This window comes from Nerophis lumbriciformis, linkage group LG32 (assembly GCF_033978685.3).
Source record: "Nerophis lumbriciformis linkage group LG32, RoL_Nlum_v2.1, whole genome shotgun sequence".
Lineage (NCBI taxonomy): Eukaryota > Metazoa > Chordata > Actinopteri > Syngnathiformes > Syngnathidae > Nerophis > Nerophis lumbriciformis.
The window spans coordinates 14,097,198-14,118,612 of NC_084579.2; the positions used below are offsets into that span (position 1 = coordinate 14,097,198).

The window sequence follows — 21,415 nt, forward strand, 5'->3', positions numbered from 1 at the left end:
ACTCCATTAGCTCAGTCACCTCTGCTGCAGTGCAAAGATAAAGGCTAAGGACAAGCTGAGTGCAGTGGCGTTTTATATGATTTAATAATCAACATTCAGTCAGGCATCGACCACTTATTTATACGCCGTGGTCTATCTTTAGGGACTTTAACACCAACTTCGGTATGACAAACCAGTGTAAAAAATTTTGTTTTTCGCATACAAATGTTTACAAAATGATCCTCGTTCACTGGATTCTTTCAAAAGAAAACGCTGTAATGTGCATGCCAGCCCAGTAGTTGGCGATGCCACTTTGAGAAGAGGGTTGTGTTTTCAGCTATATGGGTCCAATCTTGTATGGTCCATTGCTTTACAATGAAAAGGCAAGAAATTAATTCCAGCCTTACCGAGCCCTGCTGTTTTATTGTGTTAAATTGTTTGTGATTCATTATAAAACTTAACATTTGAAATACAGTAGGAAGGGGATTCATATGGCCCAAGTAGTCGTGGTTTACCTGACATAAGAAACGTGACAAAGTGCGCTATCTTTAACCGCCAGACGGCAGTAGAGTGTCGAATATCTTAAAATGTGTTTTTGTGGGAATTTCAACTTTGACCAAAGCGTCAGTTGCTATGTAGAGTGGCGCTTTCCATCATTTTCAGCAAACTGCAAACCTTCCTCCAACGCAGTCCTTCTCAAATAGTGGGGCTTACTTACCCTAGCTTCCCTGGCCTGCTGACATCAACTCCAAAACTGGACGGATCAGCTTTCAGGAAAAGAGCAAGGATGAGGGTATGTCTACAGAATATATTAATTGATGAAAATTGGGCTGTCTGCACTCTCAAAGTGCATGTTGTTGCCAAATGTATTTCATATGCTGTAAACCTAGTTCATAGTTGTTAGTTTCCTTTAATGCCAAACAAACACATACCAATCGTTGGTTAGAAGGCGATCGCCGAATTCGTCCTCGCTTTCTCCCGTGTCGCTGGCTGTCGTGTCGTTTTCGTCGGTTTCGCTTGCATACGGTTCAAACCGATATGGCTCAATAGCTTCAGTTTTTTCTTCAATTTCGTTTTCGCTACCTGCCTCCACACTACAACCATCCGTTTCAATACATTCGTAATCTGTTGAGTCGCCTAAACCGCTGAAATCCGAGTCTGAATCCGAGCTAATGTCGCTATAGCTTGCTGTTCTTTCCACCATGTTTGTTTGTGTTGGCTTCACTATGTGACGTTAAAGGAAAATGGACGGGTGTTTATAACGATGGTTAAAATCAGACACTTTGAAGCTTTTTTTTAGGGATATTGCGTGATGGGTAAAATTTTGAAAAAAAACTTCGAAAAATATAATAAGCCACTGGGAACTGATTTTTAATGGTTTTAACAATTCTGAAATTGTGATAATGTTCCCCTTTAATCACAAAACAATATTGCATTAATCATGTATAAATGCAGATTAACCTGGGCTGGTTACCTGACATGCGGACCGGGTTGTTCCACGGTCAGCGATCAGGTCAATGCATACGTCAGTGCAAAGACGAATGAGGAGGCTTCGACTGGTTTGCTAGCAAATTTCACTCCAAAATGTCACTCCATAATAAACCTTATTTAGATAAAACTGTTAGCAAGATTTTGACAAATAAATGACATGCGTTCAAGTAAAACATTTAAAACATTTTCTCGGGATATCCTCTCAATGAAATTGCATTTCTGTCAAAATTTAGGAGTCTAGTTAATTTAAATAATGCACAAAAGTAATTTCCTAATCGTGATTAATCAAAATGTGGTAAAAATCTGATAAATTTTTTTTTATTATTTGACAGCACTACTTTTAACACATTTTACTTTATCAGAGGTTCCGCAGCCTCCGTAGCAGAACCTCCAGGTTCTGTAACAGCTTCTTCCCTCAGGCCGTAAGACTCTTGAACGCATCATAATAATCGCCTCAATTCCCCCCCAAAAATGGATTAACTCGCTGGAATATAAAGACAATATAACATACATCCATAAACGTGGATGCATATGCAAAAGTGCAATATATGTATCTATACAGTCATCTATTTATTTATATCTGCACCTTATTGCTCGTGTATCCTGCACTACCACAAGCTAATACAACAAAATTTTGTTCTTATCTGTACTGTAAAGTTCAAATTTGAATGACAATAAAAAGGAAGTCTAAGTCTAAGTCTTTATCAAAGATTCTCGTTGTTGAAGACGTTCTTTCTTGAATTCAGTTATGTTTCTCGCCTTTTTTTCCTCAAAGTTCTGGCACTGTCAACTTTTTTGTCGCCTCTTGGTGGGTTTTTATGCAGCCATACTCAATGTAAAAAAAGCAGAGACTGAGTCATCGATGCGTGGGACCCTTTTTTCGGGCAATTGATTCCATAAGAATTAATTTGTTACGCACAATGTTTGACAGTACAATATCTCAAATGGTTCACGAATAAAATGTTGGCCAAAAAGTCTCGTCGAGAAAACCCAAACTGAGGTACGACTTTAATAGGCATGCACACTTTACGATTTCAATGACACAACTAGTAAAAAACAAACAAACAATTGTTTAAGGACTATAATGAGACACTAATTATCTGTATTGAATATACAAAACCAGTGAAGTTGGCACGTTGTGTAATTTGTAAATAAAAACAGAATACAATGATAAACTTATATTCAATTGAATAGACTGCAAAGACAAGATATTTAATGTTCTAACTGAGAAACGTAATGTTTTTTTTGCAAAAAATCTTTAACTTAGAATTTAATGGCAGCAACACATTACAAAACAGTTGGCACAGGGGCATTTTTACCACTGTGTTACATGGCCTTTCCTTTTAACAACACTCAGTAAACGTTTGGGAACTGAGGAGACCAATTTTTGAAGCTTTACAGGTGAAATTTTTTCTCATATTTGCTTAAGTTGTTCAACAGTCCGGGGTCTCCGTTGTGGTATTTTACGCTTCATATTGCGCCACACATTTTCAATGGGAGATAGTTGTGGACTACAGGCAGGCCAGTCTAGTACCGGCACTCTTTTACTATGAAGCCACACTGTTGCAACACATGGCTTGGCATTGTCTTGCTGAAATAAGCAGGGGCGTCCATGATAACGTTGCTTGGATGGCAACAAATGTTGCTCCAAAACCTGTATGGTGCCTTCACAGATGTGTAAGTTACCCATGCTTTGGGCACTAATACACCCCCATACCATCACAGATGCTGGCTTTTGAACTTTCCGCCAAGAACAATCTGGATGGTTCTTTTCCTCTTTGTTACGGAGGACACAACGTCCATAGTTTCCCAAAACAATTTGAAATGTGGACTCGTCAGACCACAGAACACTTTTCCACTTTGCATCAGTCCATCTTAGATGAGCTCAGGCCCAGCGAAGCCGGCGGCCTTTCTGGGTGTTGTTGATAAATGGCTTTCGCTTTGCATAGTAGAGTTTTAACTTGCACTGACAGATGTAGCGACAAACTGTAGTTATTGACAGTGGTTTTGTGAAGTGTTCCTGAGCCCATGTGGTGATATCCTTTACACACTGATGTCGGTTTTTGATGCAGGACCGCCTGAGGGATTCAAGGTCACGGCATTCAATGTTACGTGCAGTGATTTGTCCAGATTCTCTGAACCCTTTGATGATATTACAGACCTTAGATGGTGAAATCCCTAAATTCCTTGCAATAGCTCATTGAGAAATGTTGTTCTAAAACTGTTCGACAATTTGCTCCCGCATTTGTTCACAAAGTGGTGACCCTCGCCCCATCCTTGTTTGTGAATGACTGAGCATTTCATGGAAGCTACTTTTATACCCAATCATGGCACCCACCTGTTCCCAATTAGCCTGTTCACCATGTGGGATTTTCCAAATAAGTGTTGGATGAGCATTCCTCAACTTTCTCAGTCTTTTTTTGCAACATGTTGCAGGCGTCAAATTCCAAATTAGCTAATATTTGCTAAAAAATGACCAAGTTTTCCAGTTTGAACATTAAGTATTTTGTCTTTGCAGTCTATTCAATTAAATATAGGCTGAAAAGGATTTGCAAATCATTGTTTTCTGTTTTTATTTACGATTTACAGAACGTACCAACTTCACTGGTTGTGGGGTTTGTAGAATACAGTAGTGTACCTGTCAAAAGTTTGGAGACGCCTTTTAATTCAAAAGCATGAGAATGCTTGACAGGCACTGTGCGTACGATGCAGAGGTGACTGCCGCTTGCAGCTTGACTCTTGGGTACGTTTGTTTTATGACCCCCCCTCTCCCGCCCCTTTGTCTTGTTTGTCTATCCCAGGGGTCGGCAACCCACGGCTCTAGAGCCGCATGCGGCTCTTTAGCGCCGCCCTAGTGGCTCTCTGGAGCTTTTTCAAAAATGTATGAAAAATGGAAAAAGATGAGGGGGAAAAAATATATTTTTTGTTTTAATATGGTTTCTGTAGGAGGACAAACATGACACAAACCTCCCTAATTGTTATAAAGCACACTGTTTATATTAAACATGCTTCACTGACTCAAATATTTGGCGAGCGCCGTTTTGTCCTACTAAATTTGGCGGTCCTTGAACTCACCGTAGTTTGTTTACATGTATAACTTTCTCCGACTTTCGAGGACGTGTTTTATGCCACTTCTTTTTCTGTCTCATTTCGTCCACCAAACTTTTAACGTTGTGCATGAATGCACAAAGGTGAGTTTTGTTGATGTTATTGACTTGTGTGGAGTGCTAATCAGACATATTTGGTCACTGCAAGACTGCAAGCTAATCGATGCTAACATGCTATTTAGGCTAGCTATATGTACATATTGCATCATTATGCCTAATTTGTAGCTATATTTGAGGTCATTTAGTTTCCTTTAAGTCATCTCAATTCAATGTATATCTCATGACACACTATCTGTATGTAATATGGCTTTTAATTTGTTGCGGCTCCAGACAGTTTTGTTTTTGTATTTTTGGTCCAATATGGCTCTTTCAACATTTTGGGTTGCCGACCCCTGGTCTATCCATACGTGAGTGTGTGAACTTTCTCTGTAATCACATTTTATCTTCAGCACATGACAAGAGTGCAGTGAGTCCTCCCTTGTCCTTTACAGTACCTGTTTGTCTCCTTCGAGGGCGGGGCAGATAACATTTCTCACAATTAACGCTTTTCTCTCTCGCCCAACCTTCCTTATCCACCCTCTTTCTTTCGCTGCGGCGTCCCTCCTCCTCGTGTGCCCACGGCTGGTTCTGACGAGCAGAACTGGCCTCTTCACCCCGGACATGGCCTTTGAGACCATTGTGAAAAGGCAGATTGAGAAGATTAAAGAGCCGTGCACCAAATGTGTGGATATGGTCATGTCTGAGCTAGTCAATACGGTTAGACAATGTACCAAAAAGGTAAAACAACAAGTAGTCAGTGGTGGATAGCATTTTGATATTGTGTGTTCTCAAACCTTCGTCCGCAAAGTGTCCCGCCGCTGCTCCCTTACTCCCGTGACCTTGCCGCCTGCTCCAGCCTTGGGTTGTTTTGGGGAGGGCTGGGGTGGGCTGCCGTACACCTGCCTTTGTCTGCTGCGGTCGGGTTTGGCTGGACAGGTTTCCCCCGTGATAGAGAGCTGTGCTAATTAGATAGGAAAGTAGTGTGGAGGCTGAGTTGTTATCAATGTATGGCTGCCTGAGGAAAAAATCATTAGATTTACAAAGTACAGGGAAACCTTGATATTTGAACGCACATCAGGTTGTAAAATTTGGGAAAAAAGTGATGATAACCCTAGATCGGAACTAGTACAATAGGGCTAAAGCAACAATAAGCCATCTACACTGCAAAAACTGAAATCTAAGAAAGATGAAATATCTCAAATAAGGGTGATATTTGCTTATTTTCTGTCTGATAAGATAATTCTTCTCACTAAGTGTCATGACTAGAACTATGGCGTGACTTGTTCTCCTTTGGTGCAAATGATTTGGACCATACGTGGCGTGAAGGGGAGTACATGATTTATTTTTTATCAAAAAAAGAAACAAACAAAAGGCGCTCACAGTGGAGGTACAAAACTTGGCTATAAACACAAAACTTGCACAAAAGGCAGAAACTATGAACAATGAAACAAAAACACTAACTGTGGCATTAATAAACAAAAACTTACTTGGCATTAGTGATGGGTCCGGCAACACCGTTGCATCGGCGCATGCGTCGAGCTCATAGAGCGAAACCCTGTGTCGGTGCGCGTACCGCTTTTAGAAAGTCACGTGACCGATCATGAGCTGTTTTAGTCACGTGGCCGATACGCGAACTGTGTCGCACTCCCGCCTCCTCTGTGTCCTGTGAGCGGGTCTTTTCTACAGCCGGAGAAATAATAACTAAGAAGAGACGACTGAAGTGTTGATAACAACCAAACTTAACCCCCCTCCCCCCTCTATATCCCACACCCCGGATTGTAAATAATGTAAATAATTCAATGTATATACTCTGATGATTAACTTGTGTGATGACTGTATTATGATGTTAGTATATATCTGTATCATTAATCAATTTAAGTGGACCCCGACTTAAACAAGTTGAAAAACTTATTGGGGGGTTACCATTTAGTGGTCAGTTGTACGGAATATGTACTTCACTGTGCAACCTACTAATAAAAGTCTCAATCAATCAATGAAAGAAATCGTCTAAAATTGAATATGTTGGAAAAACTGTTTTTTTAAAATAAAAATGTGTAAAAAATTAATTAAAAAAAATCCCAGTCCACAAGCATCCTCATTCACAACACATTCTCTTAGATTTCCATGTAATTATACATGTTCACATTTTTTATTGACTGTATCTAAAAAAGATAAAAGTATTTTTTTATTTAAATGAAGATATTAAATAATCCTAAATGAAATACAATGACTTGGTTTATATTATTGTATATACTAGGTCATAAAATCAGTGTCAGTTGAGTCGGTCCATAGGTTGCCTGTAGGGATTTTTAATGTCCAGCAGATGTCAGTATTTAGTGACACAGTATCAATACAGTTTTGCAATGTGTCGAAACACTTCATGACGCCTCATCAACCCATCACTAACTAGAACTATGGCGTGATTTGTTCTCCCTTGGTGCAAATGATTTGGACCATACGTGGCGTGAAGGGGAGTACATGATTTATTTTTAACACTCAAAAAAAGAAACAAACAAAAGGCGCTCACAGTGGAGGTACAAAACTTGGCTATAAACACAAAACTTGCACAAAAAGCAGAAACTATGAACAATGAAACAAAAACACTAACTGTGGCATTAATAAACAAAAACTTACTTGGCATGGACTATGAAGAAAGCAGCGTGAACTGAGCATGAAGTAGAGTGTCAGGTGTGTGTCAGGGGTATGAAGTCGCCAGCCAGACAGCCTGGCAACTGGAAGCTTAAATAATAGTGACATGATTAAAGACAGTTTTTTAATTGTAATTTTGAGGAATTTATCTGAATGTGCATGAACTATTTCTGTTCAAAATTGTTTGAATTGTCACATGTTAAATGTTTAAATATTAACTGTCAGTTTACTGTACTGTGCCAACTTTACTACTATATGAGTACGTATTTTCTATTGTTTCATTGAAAATAAAACAGCAAAGTCCATTTGGCTGTCATCTGTTTTAATTACGAGACACAATTGTGTCAAAGTCATGATTTTTTTTTTTCATGCTTGAAATAAGAAATTATTACTTTAAAAAAGTAGTTTTATACTTGTGAGTGTTGATGACACAGCTTTGCAACAGTTAATATTCTAGTTTCAAGCATGTTTTACTCAATATAGGTCATAAAATCTCAGCAACAAGCTGTAATATCTTACTGAGATCATTTAGGACCAAAACACTTAAAACAAGTAAAACACTCTAACATAAAATCTGCTTCGTGAGAAGAATGATCTTATCAGACCGAAAATAAGCAAATATCACCCTTATTTGAGATATTTACACATAGACATTCAAGAAGTGTAATTTGTGTATTACATTTCTCTTCTGTTAACACCATAATAATAAGCCAAATACTAATAAAGAATAAGACTTTTATTTGTCACTTTTATATTTTTTCCTAAAACAAACCAAACCATTTCCGAGTCTGGAATTTGGGGATAGTGTCAGAGGAAGGAAGTGACCTGGCAGCCATATTGGATGACCTCAGAATCCAGACGTTTCTTGTGCGTGCGTGAGACCGCAGCTTTGCACCTGTAGCCTAAAAAAAAAGGTGCCGTGTTCATGTTTTTGCAAGTGAATTTTTTTTTAACCTGTGTGGCCAAATCCGCTCCAAAAGCAACCTAGTGGACACCTCCACTGGGGATGCGCCGTGTTGTTCTTGGGCTTGCGGGAGAGTGAGCGATGGCTAGTTAAAGGAGCGTTGCATGACTGCGGTCTCGCTTTCTCCCGTCGTAAAGGATATAGAGGACCGCCAGCGTTTCCAGAATGGCTTTAGGCGCAAAACGACTGCATTTTCTTCCTTCTGTGCTGTTTTATCTCCCCCCTGAATCCCGCTCCTTGTCTTTTTTTTTCATCACTTCCATCACTTCTTTACTCTCTTTTCCCCGATTTGGTTTTATTTCAACTGTCTCTCCTCCGTGCTGCCTGCCTATCCCTATACAGGACGGGTCTGTTCACCCCTGACCTGGCCTTCGAGACTATAGTGAAAAAGCAGATCCAAACACTGAAGGAGCCCACTCTGAAGTGTATAGATATGGTTACGAGCGAACTCACCTTCACCATACAAAGGTGTAGTCAAAAGGTAAAAATAATCAGAAAGAGGATTATTATTTCTGTAAAGTCCATACGTAGGGGGAGACCGATGGCTGGGCTTTTATTGACCTTTAAGCATGTTTTTAGTTAGTTTGCATCACACTAAAAAAATGCTAATAGTATAAGCTCAAATGAAGCCAAAAGTAGAAATAAATAGGGATGTCCGATAATGGCTTTTTTGCTGATATCCGATATTGTCCAACCCTTAATTACCGATACCAATATCAACCGATACTGACATATACAGTCGTGGAATCAACACATTATTATGCCTAATTTGGACAATAAGGTATGGTGAAGATAAGGTCCTTTAAAAAAAAATTAATAACATAAGATAAATAAATTAAAAATATTTTCTTGAATAAAAAAGAAAGTAAAACAATATAAAAACAGTTACATGGAAACTAGTAATTAATGAAAATTAGTAAAATTAACTGTTAAAGGTTAGTACTATTAGTGGACCAGCAGCACGCACAATCATGTGTGCTTACGGACTGTATCCCTACAGACTGTATTGATATATATTGATATATAATGTAGAAACCAGAATATTAATAACAAAGAAACAACCCTTTTGTGTGAATGAGTGTGAATGGGGGAGGGAGGTTTTTTGGGTTGGTGCACTAATTGTAAGTGTATCTTGTGTTTTTTATGTTGATTTAATTAAAAAAAACAAACAAAAAAAAAAACGATACCGATGATAAAAAAAACGATACCTATAATTTCCGATATTACATTTTAAAGCATTTAAACAAACATCTCTAGAAATAAACCATGCTAGTGTAAATCTTTTATCAAATATAATCTAGAAAAGAAGCATGTGTGTCGTCAGAAAAATACTCTCCATTGTTAATTAGGAATGTTAATGTTCATTAGTGGTGTGGCGGGCCGTGCGTTTCTCACCTAGGCCTTCAGTGATGCCCTACTTAGTCCGACTTCACCTCTCAAAATACCATAATTTATGTCACCACATGGACACAGCTGGAGATACTATACAAAAACACACTTGAACGCCCGCGCATTGAATCCCCTCAACAGTGTACAAAAAGGTCTGTTTTTCGGCGCATTTAAGATTCAATAAACCTGCTTCAGCAACATATCTTACGTGGTACTGTCAAAATTTTAATAATAATTATAATAATATATTTTATTTGTAAAAGCACTTTACATTGAGCAACAACCTCATTACTGTCAGGGCCCACCTGCTTGATAGATTTGTATTTTTTATTAAAAAATATGTCAAACCATCTTCGATTTGCAGAGTATGTCTTCCATTTGGCGTTTAATACTACGGGAAATGTCTGAAACGGACAAAAATGGGAGAGCGCCAGGTGTGTACATTAAAAAAATTTTTTTTTTACATATACACATTTTCTTTGTGTTTTATGTAAATGTTGGACCTTTATCATTTTAGAATTGTAGCACTTCAGGATGTTTCAGGAGGTTGCAGTCTCGCCAGCTGAAATCGGTCTCTGCTTACTCAAAACTTTACAAGTGTGACCGTTTAATACACACTTTATTTTACTTTCTGCGCAATTTTTGGAATACTTGAACAACTTTATTTCAATTAGTCTGCATGTTAGATCTTTTTGACCCCCACCCTGTCAACAAATCTCTCCATTGTCTTTATCTGTATGAGTTATAACTTAAGTGACGTGACTGATTGTGTAGTTCCACTCATTGACTAACTGACGCCCTTTCATCATCTTTTTCATTTTTTGGTTCCTGCTGTATCTGCTTTTATTTGTCTTTCGTCCTCCTTCGAGAGCGTGACCTCCTTTGGATTTCTCCTCTCTGTCACGCTTTATGTTGATTTTCACTTTCAGAGACGTACTGTGTTTTAAAGATAGACTGTATTGCGATATACAGTGCTTGGGAAAATCCACAAAGGGGTCAGTTTAAAGTCTTCGTCGGCACCCTGAATCTCCCATCATTGCCACCTACGCCCTTCCGTCCTCAGTCCTTTTGCATTGCACGTATTGCATATCTGCATGCAGCCCTGCATGTGACAAAAAAGCCCCAAAAGGACAGGACACTTTTTTTTTTCATGTTGCAAAGCATCTTCAGGAATTACATTTCCAAACTTTATTATGTTTTTTTCCATTCGGAAAATTGACAAAACCTATTAAATTTTTTGCTCACCAAATGTAGCTTTTTTTTAGTCCTTAGAATGATGTGCAACAACCCTGTATTGAATAAAATAAAGTTAAGTAAAACTGAACTAAATTAAATCCATTTTATTGAATTAAATACATTTTATTGAATTAAACTATTCAATTTTATTAATTTACTTACATTTTATTAGATTTTATTTAATGAAATATTCTATTTAATCAAATCATTATTTTTTTAAATTGAGCAATCCAATTAAATATTATTATTTGACAATAATAATAGTAATCAATCATTTTAATGACAAGTTTGAAAAAAATATTGGATACACATTTATATTTGCCAAAACACTGTATTTATTTATATTCACATATATTTTGTAAAATTAACAAGCATTTTTGCTCACTAAATTTTGCTTTTTTTTTTAGTCCTTAAAATGATCTGCAACAACTCTGTATTGAATAAAACAAAGTTAAGTAAAACTGAACTAAATTAAATACATTTTACTTGATTAAAACAATTTTATTAAATTAAATTATTCCATTTTATTAATCTACTTTATTTATTTTTATATTAAATCAAATGATGACATTTTATTAGATTAAATTGTATTTAAGGAAATTATTTCATTTTATTTAATCAAATCATAATTTTTTTTTAAATTGAGCAATCCAATTAAATATTATTATTTGACAATAATAATAGTAATCAATCATTTTAATGACAAGTTTGAAAAAAATATTGGATACACATTTATATTTGCCAAAACACTGTATTTATTTATATTCACATATATATTTTTTAATTAACAAGCATTTTTGCTCACCAAATTGTGCTTTTTTTTTAGTCCTTATGATGATCTACAACAACCCTGTATTGAATAAAACAAAGTTAAGTAAAACTGAACTAAATTAAATCAATTTTATTGAATTAAATACATTTTATTAAATTAAATTATTGCATTTTATTAATTTACTTTATTTATTTTTATATTAAATCAAATGATGAAATTTTATTAGATTAAATTGTATTTAATGAAATTATTTAATTTTATTTAATCAAATCATTTTTTTTTAAATTGAACGATCCAATTAAATATTACTATTTGACAATAAAAAATAGTAATCAATATTTTGAATGAGAAGTTTAAAAAAATATTGGATACACACGCTTATTTGCCGAAACACTGTATTTATTTATTTTTTTATATTCATATATATTTTGTAAAATTAACGAGCATTTTCGCTCACCAAATTGAGTTTTAGAAAATCTAAAAGGGTATTTCTTTAAAATAATTATAAATGATTAAAACACATCATTCTGTGCTTATTATAATCCTAGTAATAAAGAGAGCCCTGCTCCTTCAGTTATTGTTATGACATCATGTTCTGAAAAATTAAAGGAAATGTCAGTTTCCAAATAATTACAGTGCTTTTTTTTTGCTTTTTTTTTTTTTTTTACATAATCCTTTTAAATATTGAGAATGCTGTTTTTTAAGCACTCTATTGTGCTGGAAGATGCATTATAACATTCAACAAAAAAAAAACCCGCATAAGTGTCTTTGTCCCATTGGAGGCCCGCCAACTTGTGTGTGTGTGTGTGTGTGTGTGTGTGTGTGTGTGCAATGAGCTCATGGAAAAAGCCCCTCTGTGTGCTGGGAAGGAGACGCTCATCTGCCAGGAACATTGTTGATCCTGGGTTTGTGTGGCACTGTCGCAGACTTTGCATTATTCACTTTATTGGCAACAGAGATTTATTTGTTGTTATTCTACACATAAAAAATCCTTTCCAAAAAAGTGTGTGACTCCAGCTAAAGTCTGCGATGAACCTCTCTCATGCATTGTGTGCGATATTGTGCTATTAGTGGGACTGTGTATTGTTGTCTTCAGTGAGAGGAATAATGTGATGATTTATGTTGTGTGTGTTTGTGTGTCTTTGCATTTGCTTCCGACCCACTGTGCTCTGTGCTTTGCAGCTGGCTCAGTACCCGATGCTGAGAGAAGAGATGGAGAGAATCGTCACTCAGCATATCAGAGACAGAGAGAACCGCACTAAAGGCCAGGTAACACAAGCACACAACCACACAAACACACACACACATGCACACACACACATACACACACACACACACACACACACACACACACACCAAAGTACATATTTAGATGCATTAATAAAATAGTATGTAATCGCAGTTTATATATGAGAAATTCCCTTCAATGACATTATTACACCCCTGACCAAAAAACACATAATACCAAAGGTGACTGACAATATCCTTAATCGAAGTACAGTTATTCATAACTGATTAATACTTGATTATTTTAATAACTTTATAAAGAAGCCAAAAAAGACAACCTACCATTGAGACTTTTATCCCATTCCAATAATGATGATAATAATAATAATAACAATGGTATTTAATTTGCAGTTATCTTTAACACAAATAATAATAGCAATTATACACAGAATAGTAAGTAAACCAATTCATATATAAATAAATAAATACATATGCAAAAAAATAATACAAAATAAAGGATAAATTAAAATGTGATTTTTAAAAATGAGAAGTGGTCTTTAATAATATTATATATATTCTTATTTACATTATTACCTTGGCTGTATGTCCCTGATAGCAAAAGTGGTTGTTAAAAATATCCTTAAGCTAACACAGCGAAAGCATAATTATTCATAACTGTTGGCTCATGGATTTTCTTTAACAACTTTAAAAAGAAGCAATAACAAAAACAACCTGAAACTGACACTTTTATATAATACTACTAATAATGATAACACGTTTTAAATATGTTTTAAACAATAATTAGATATCAAAATATATACAGTACGCTAATAATCAATCAATCAAAATGTATTTATATAGTCTCAGAGGGCTTCACAAGCTCACTACATCCCCTGATCTAAACCCATATCATATATATATGCAAGAAAAAACGCAGCTTGGGAAAAAGAAAAAACCTTGAGAAGGAACCACAGATGTAGGGCATACTTGCCAACCCTCCCGATTTTCCCGGGAGACTCACGAATTTCAGTGCCCCCCCCCGAAAATCTCCCGGGGCAACCATTCTCCCGAATTTCTCCCGATTTCCACCCGGACAACAATATTGGGGGCGTGCCTTAAAGGCACTGCCTTTAGCGTCCTCTACAACCTGTCGTCACGTCCGCTTTTCTTCCATACAAACAGCGTGCCAAACCAATTACATAATATATATGGCTTCTACACACACCTAAGTGAATGCAAGCATACTTGGTCAGCAGCCATACAGGTCGCACTGAGGGTGGCCGTATAAACAACTTTAACACTGTTACAAATATGCGCCACACTGTGAACCCACACCAAACAAGAATGACAAACACATTTCGGGAGAACATCCGCACCGTAACACAACATAAACACAACAGAACAAATACCCAGAAACCCTTACAGCACTAACTCTTCCGGGACGCTACAATATACCCCCCTCCCCCATCTCCCGAATTCGGAGGTCTCAAGGTTGGCAAGTATAATGTAGGGACACCCTTTACAGGATGCAATGGATGTTGAGTAGGTATAATTATTGAATTGTTAAATCAATAGATAATGTGAGAGTCCAGTCCATCGGGAAGCCAACAGATAGGGGGTCTTCTTCCGGGCTCAGCCAGGTCACCTACACAGAGACGTCCACAGCTGTGATCCACGCTGGGTCACAAAACGGGTCAGCTAACAGCTCATCCAAATAACAGACTCCAAACATTATCTAAAGATTATTATCAATTATAGTATTTCTTGCTTCAATTATCTATTATTCTCGATTTTTTTGTTGGAAATGATAGTCGTAATTGTGAGTTGACAGTTGACAGTGAAAGTTCATTTAATATTTACTCAGAATCAGATCAGAATCAGAATCAGAAGTACTTGATTAATTCCCGAGGGGGAAATTGCAATTTTCAGCACAGTCCCATTCGAGATCAGACAAACATTACAGGGAGACAGAACAGGATCGCTGACGGGTCTGCCAACTTCCGGCGCCCCTTACAAAAAAAAATGGTGAGAAACAGGTAAACGCTGTGAGAGTAAAAAAAATATTCAGTCATAGGCTGAACTCCTGGGAGCGGGTCCAGACCATACTTGCCAACACTCCCGATTTCCACCCAGACAACAATATTGGGGGCGTGCCTTAAAAGGAGACTATTATATATGTCTCCGTTATCCATAGGTTTATCTATAACCCATAAAGTAGGCAGGCACAGAGCTACTTCTCAGCGTGTGTTTATTCCAGCCGGCACATTAATACACTGAAACACAACATCCGGATTCCCATCATGCATTGCTTCAAAACTACGGCAAGTAGTAATGTCCAAAAACATAACAGAGACGAAATAGAAGAATGAAGAAGAGACATGGCGACGACGAGTAAGAAGAAGAAGTACGCTTGCAAGTTCCAAAATGATTGGAAAAAATAATTTCAGTTCATCCAGGACAGCTCGAAGGGGAAGGGGTATGCTGAATGCAAATTTTGTAGATCGGACTTCTCCATTGAACACGGTGGCCGAATGGATATACTCATTCATGAACGATTTAAATATATATATATATATATATATATATATATATATATATATATATATATATATATATATATATATATATATATATATATATATATATATATACATTCTATGTAACATCTCCCGAATTCAGTGGTCTCAAGGTTGTCAAGTATGGTCCAGACCAGGGGTCACCAACCTTTTTGAACCCAAGAGCTACTTCTTGGGTACTGATAAATGCGAAGGGCTACCAGTTTCCATCCATCCATTTTCTACCGCTTATTCCCTTTGGGGTCGCGGGGGGCGCTGGAGCCTATCTCAGCTACAATCGGGCGGAAGGCGGAGTACACCCTGGACAAGTCGCCACCTCATCGCAGGGGCTACCAGTTTGATACACACTTAAATAAATTGCCAGAAATAGCCAATTTGCTCAATTTACCTTTAACTCTATGTTATTGTTAATAATTAATGATATTTATCTTTGTGGAAACACTGATCATCTTAATGATTTCTCACAATAAATATATATAGAAACAGATAAATATCAATATGCAACACTTTATTTTTATATTTTCTCCAAGTGCACATTTTTCAAATTGAACATTTTCAAATGATCACTTCTAAGACAGTCTTGTGAAATCACAATATCCCATTTTAACTAGCTCTCCACTAACATTTTTTAACAAATCATGAATTACTTTGCACCATGTTTGTACAAATAATAACTCATGTAAAATACAAAAGTCAACTCTCATATTTTTAAATAAATCATGTCACACTTTGAACTGGACACCAAATCTGTTATCTGTTTCTTTGTCAGTTAGTAAAGACCAAGTCTTTAAAATATTTTCTTGGATTTCCAAATTCTATTTGAGTTTTGGCTCTCTTAGAATTAAAAATGTCGAGCAAAGCGAGACCAGCTTGCTAGTAAATAAATACAATTTAAAAAATAGAGGCAGCTCACTGGTAAGTGCTGCTATTTGAGCTATTTTTAGAACAGGCCAGCGGGCGACTCATCTGGTCCTTACAGGCTACCTGGTGCCCGCGGGCACCGCGTTGGTGACCCCTGGTCCAGACTGAGGCCAAGGAAAAAAAACTCATAGCCGTAGCACACATAAACATGTTACATAGAACCAACAAAACTTGCAACAAACTCCAACTCTTACCTTATTTTACTGAGTAATACTGATAATTAATATTGATATTGTTATTTGTTATTGTTGTTATTCAATTCAGGATAATAAATAATGACATTATGATTCTGCCCTTCAGGTGCTGTTGCTGATCGACATCGAGTTGTCGTACATGAACACCAACCACGAGGACTTTATCGGCTTCGCCAAGTAAGAGGACGACGCGTTTTTTTTTTTGTGGTCACACGCTTTATGCTGATTTGTGTGTGCGCAGTGCTCAGCAGAGGATCAGCCAGATGAATAAGAAGAAAGTGGCCGGCAACCAGGTTATAATTTTTTGCATATTACACAACTTTTGCATGACATGCATTTTCTTCTTTAGACTTCTTGGGAGTTGTTTCTCTTTTGCTGGAGTTCTGTTGCATCTTCATCATTTTATGTCATTTTCTTCCTGTATTGTGTCTCCTCTTCGTTTCTGTGACCTGTACGTGTGTGTGTGTGTGTGTGTGTGTGTGTGTGTGTGTGTGTGTGTGTGTGTGTGTGTGTGTGTGCTGCTAAAGGATGAGATCATGGTGAGTAGTGAACGCCTGCAGGGTTTCCATCCAAGCATATGTTTGCATAGTATGTCTAATATTAATGTGCTGGATGCGTGTGGAAACTTTAAACTGTAGATGGCTGTTACGGGGAACCCTTGGCTGCTTCCTCCTCCTCTTTTTTACATTCTTATTTATTCTTTAAACGCTCATTTGTAACCCATGATGGTGCACATCCATCGAAACTTTTGGTAACAACCCCCGCCATCTGGGAATGGTGGCACTCACACGTCCCCTCAAAGTTTGACAGTCGCCATAGCAACCACCCAGGTTGGCCTCAAAGGTTAGAGGTGTAGTAAACAAAGGGGTGGTCTGGGCTTCCTGTTTACACGCGGGTATAGTTGGCCCTTTTACACCCCCTGCTGCTTCTGTTCTCCGTCCGAGGCTGACCCCTTAATAGAGACCCCCATTATGTATGTTTACTACTTTCAGTCTCATTAAAACATTTAATGGCGGGTATCATTCTCATTGACATACAATTAATCAGAGCCAAACTGTCGCCACCATAAAAACCTTATATGAACATTCTTAACTGTCACACGTGTAAAAAGAAGTTAACCGCTGTATGTCGTCAATTGCAAACAAAATGAAAAGAACAGTCAAACCTTTAACCCTTGTGTGGTGTTCGGGTCTGTGGGACCCGTTTTCATTTTTTATTAAAAGAAAAATTATACAATTAATTAATTCAAACTGAGACTCACTGACTTTGGCTCATTTTCTGTGAAGAACATATATCAGAATACATATTTAATGACCACACACCATACACCCCCCCTACACATTTCTATTACATATAGGGCTAAAAAAAGGGTGGAAATTAATGTTCTGTGTACCACACACACACACACACACACACACACACACACACACACACACACACACACACACACACACACACAGCAGGCCTAGACAGGAGGAGGACAGAGTGTAGGTACACAGAACATCAGAGGGTCAAATGTGCGAGAAAATGAGAGCAGACAGTGTTGACAAACAATGTTGCAACCTTGTGTGGCAACCGCAGGTGCAGAAACACAAAATAAAAATCCCTGTGGGATGCAGAAACTGGTAGAGAAATTTTCCGTGCAACGTTCATATTGTTGTTACTCAGCCAGCGTTTGTGGGTCCGATGGACCCAATGCATTTTGTGGCTTTTAATGCCTCACAATCAAACACTTTTGTGTTAAAATACTGAACAGATGTTTATTGCGATAAGGTAAACATCTGTTCAGTATTTTAACATAAAAGTGTTTGATTGTGAGGCATTAAAAGCCACAAAATGCAACGGGTCCATCAGACCCACAAACGCTGGCTGAGTAACAACAATATGAACATTACACAAGGGTTAAAAATGAATGACAAAGATGTTAGACAAAGGCAATTTGTGTTTAACATTTTTAACTGTCAACAAAGTGTAAAAATAAGTTAACCACTGTATATAGTCAATTGTAAACACGATCAAAAGGATACTCCGACCTTTAAAAAATAATGACAAAGATGTGAGCCGAAGGCAATTTGTGGTTAACATTTTTAACTGTCAACAAAGTGCCTAAAGAAGTTAACTGCTATATAATAATCAAATGCAAAAGCAAATTAAATTGTTAAAAAATAATGAGGAAGATATAAAGGGAAAGTAATTCCAGTTGCAGATGCTCATCGCACATCTGTTTTGTACTTGGTTCTGTGACGGAGCTCTTAACTCAACACACTTGTACCTCAAATCAATTTAATTGGTGCTTGGCCCCACAAAAACAGACCCATTTTAACCTCTTAAGGCCCAAGCTGTTTGTTTACATATATTTTTTAAAATTTTCTTTACTATTTGGGCTTATTGGACACTAATTAGAATAAAAACTAAAAAGCATCTTTTAATATGATGTACTTAGTCCATACGTGCACAAGCGTGTACTTCATGTTTAGTGACACGCACATTTTTATTTTTACACTTTTTTTTCCCAAATTCCATTGTATGTTATACTCTCCTTACACCACCAGATAGCAGTATAAGTGTCTATATGTCCGCATAAGACCCCAATTCAGTAGTGTACACAATTTTGGAAATAAGAGCTAAAAGGTGTTGTCCACGCATGTGGCCACTAAGCCTTTAGAGGTTAACCTGCCTTTTAAAAAGTAAAACAAAACTTTTGGATAAGAAATCTTTTATGAAAAACAATACAATAGAATGTAGTAACATTTTTTGAAGTAATAAAATATTATTGTACAGAATTGACCTTGGACAGTAGACTTTTTGCTGCTTCTATCAAACACACCATCAGCTCCTTCTCCATATTTTCATGGTTAAAAGTCCGCCGTTTAGATGTTATTTTAACGTTTTTGACTGATGTTAAACTTCAGCGTGGTGCAGAGGCTTCGTCAAGTCGACTCCACACTCGGTCACGTTTTTTGATGATTCATGTCTTTAATGCAATGATGATCATCTATTTCTTCCTCTCAGCCCTGCCCTTTACAGTCATTTTCTTTGTTGCAATGGTTGGAAAAACAATGTTATGTAAATCTCCAGCTGTAAGCTATTGCTAGCGAGTAAGACCAAAAGGTTATGGTCAGGGTTTTAGTTTATTTCGAACCTCCATACAGTTACAAATGGTACAACAGCGCTTATCTCAAAACACTCTTATGTTGGCGCACTCTTAAGTTGAGGTACCACTGTATTTGTAACTGTCAAAAATAAGTTAGCTGCTGTATATGGTAAAATGCAATAAACAATGAAATCATTGAAGCTTTAAAAACAAATAACCAAGATATCTAAATGTCCCACAAGTTTAAAAAGAAGTTAACCGCTGGATTTTGTAAATTGGCAACACAATAAAACAGTCTAACTTTTAAAAATGAATGACATACATGTACGCTGAAGGCAATTTGCACTTTTTATACCCCTTGTCGAGGTTCTTCATTTGGAATAAATGTAGCAAACAAGGCAGCCAAAAGCCATAGAATAACCAGTTAATTATTTAATGCTCGCTAATTTTGCAAGGTTCGTTTTTTTTTTTTGCAACTTTGTTGGATCATTGAAACATGCTGCTGCATCTGATTGCATGGTATGGAAAACGTTTTGACATTTGACCTTTAAGTAGCCCTACCCCTCCCCGCTACTGCTTGCTGTCCCGGCAGCTCGCTATGGCATACAGGCACTTTGACCGGTAATACATGCAATTTGTCCGTATTTGTACCTCGCTTTTTCACAAAGAGCCTTCCCTGGCTTTTGAGTTGTAACGTTCTCTCCACATTCTCATCCAGCCGGAGAGAGGAGTTAACGATCGGTTCAAGGTAATTAAGTCGCACATCACGAACTGTGTGTGTCAATAGCGGCAGATGTGTAGTATGTGTAGGTGTACCTAATGTCTTGGCCAGTGAGTGGAAAGTGTGATTTTGATGGTTGGTGTTTATTGATAATCCTCTTGTGTTGGCCAGGTGATTCGAAAGGGATGGCTGACCATCAACAACATCAGCATCATGAAGGGCGGAGCCAAGGAGTACTGGTTTGTCCTCACCGCTGAGTCTATGTCCTGGTACAAGGATGACGAGGTGATGTGTTTTCACTTTCTCAGACACACACACACAAAGATGGGTTTTTGCATGGAAAAAAATGTGCACAAAAATGTACAATATAATATAGTCCAATTATTATTATTATTATTATTTTTTGGTTTTTTTTGTCCTGTCCAGCTTCTCAGGCAAATCATATACCGTATTTTTCGGACTATAAGTCGCAGTTTTTTTCATAGTTTGGCCGGGGGTGCGACTTATACTCGGGAGCGACTTATGTGTGAAATTATTAACACATTACCGTAAAATATCAAATAATATTATTTGTCTCATTCACGTAAGAGACTAGACGTATAAGATTTCATGGGATTTAGCGATTAGGAGTGACAGATTGTTTGGTAAACGTATAGCATGTTCTATATGTTATAGTTATTTGAATGACTCTTACCATAATATGTTACGTTAACATACCAGGCACGTTCTCAGTTGGTTATTTATGCCTCATATAACGTACACTTATTCAGCCTGTTGTTCACTATTCTTTATTTATTTTAAATTGCCTTTCAAATGTCTATTCTTGGGTTTTATTAAATAAATTTCCCCCAAAAATGCGACTTTTATATGTTTTTTTCCCTTCTTTATTATGCATTTTCGGCAGGTGCGACTTATACTCCGGTGCGACTTATACTCCGAAAAATACGGTAGTTGATGTAGATGCCCATATCGGCTGTTCAGATAAACTTTACACAAGAGAAGTGTAGGATACTTCTCTTGTTGCCTTATTTGTATTTGACTTTATTAAATGTATTT

The 21,415-nt window shown here is 37.1% G+C and overlaps 1 protein-coding gene across 13 annotated transcripts in view; it reads left to right on the forward strand.

Moving 5' to 3' along the window:
* dnm1a (dynamin 1a) overlaps nt 1-21,415 on the forward strand; it is a 136,295-nt gene that overhangs the window by 46,111 nt on the left and 68,769 nt on the right. For 5 of the 13 annotated variants that reach the window (XR_009811432.2, XM_061927137.2, XM_061927136.2 and 2 more), the window contains exons 10-16: nt 5,216-5,354; nt 12,809-12,895; nt 16,651-16,721; nt 16,786-16,837; nt 17,072-17,083; nt 20,357-20,386; nt 20,531-20,644. Coding sequence is in view for 12 of the 13 variants with exons in the window: in XM_061927137.2 (XP_061783121.1) it covers nt 5,216-5,354; nt 12,809-12,895; nt 16,651-16,721; nt 16,786-16,837; nt 17,072-17,083; nt 20,357-20,386; nt 20,531-20,644 (505 nt within the window). In the remaining variant the exon portion in view is untranslated. Of the gene's footprint in view, nt 1-5,215; nt 5,355-8,571; nt 8,711-12,808; nt 12,896-16,650; nt 16,722-16,785; nt 16,838-17,071; nt 17,084-20,356; nt 20,387-20,530; nt 20,645-21,415 lie in introns of all 13 variants that reach the window. The other 8 variants (XM_061927146.2, XM_061927139.2, XM_061927143.2 and 5 more) reach the window with 4 other exon arrangements.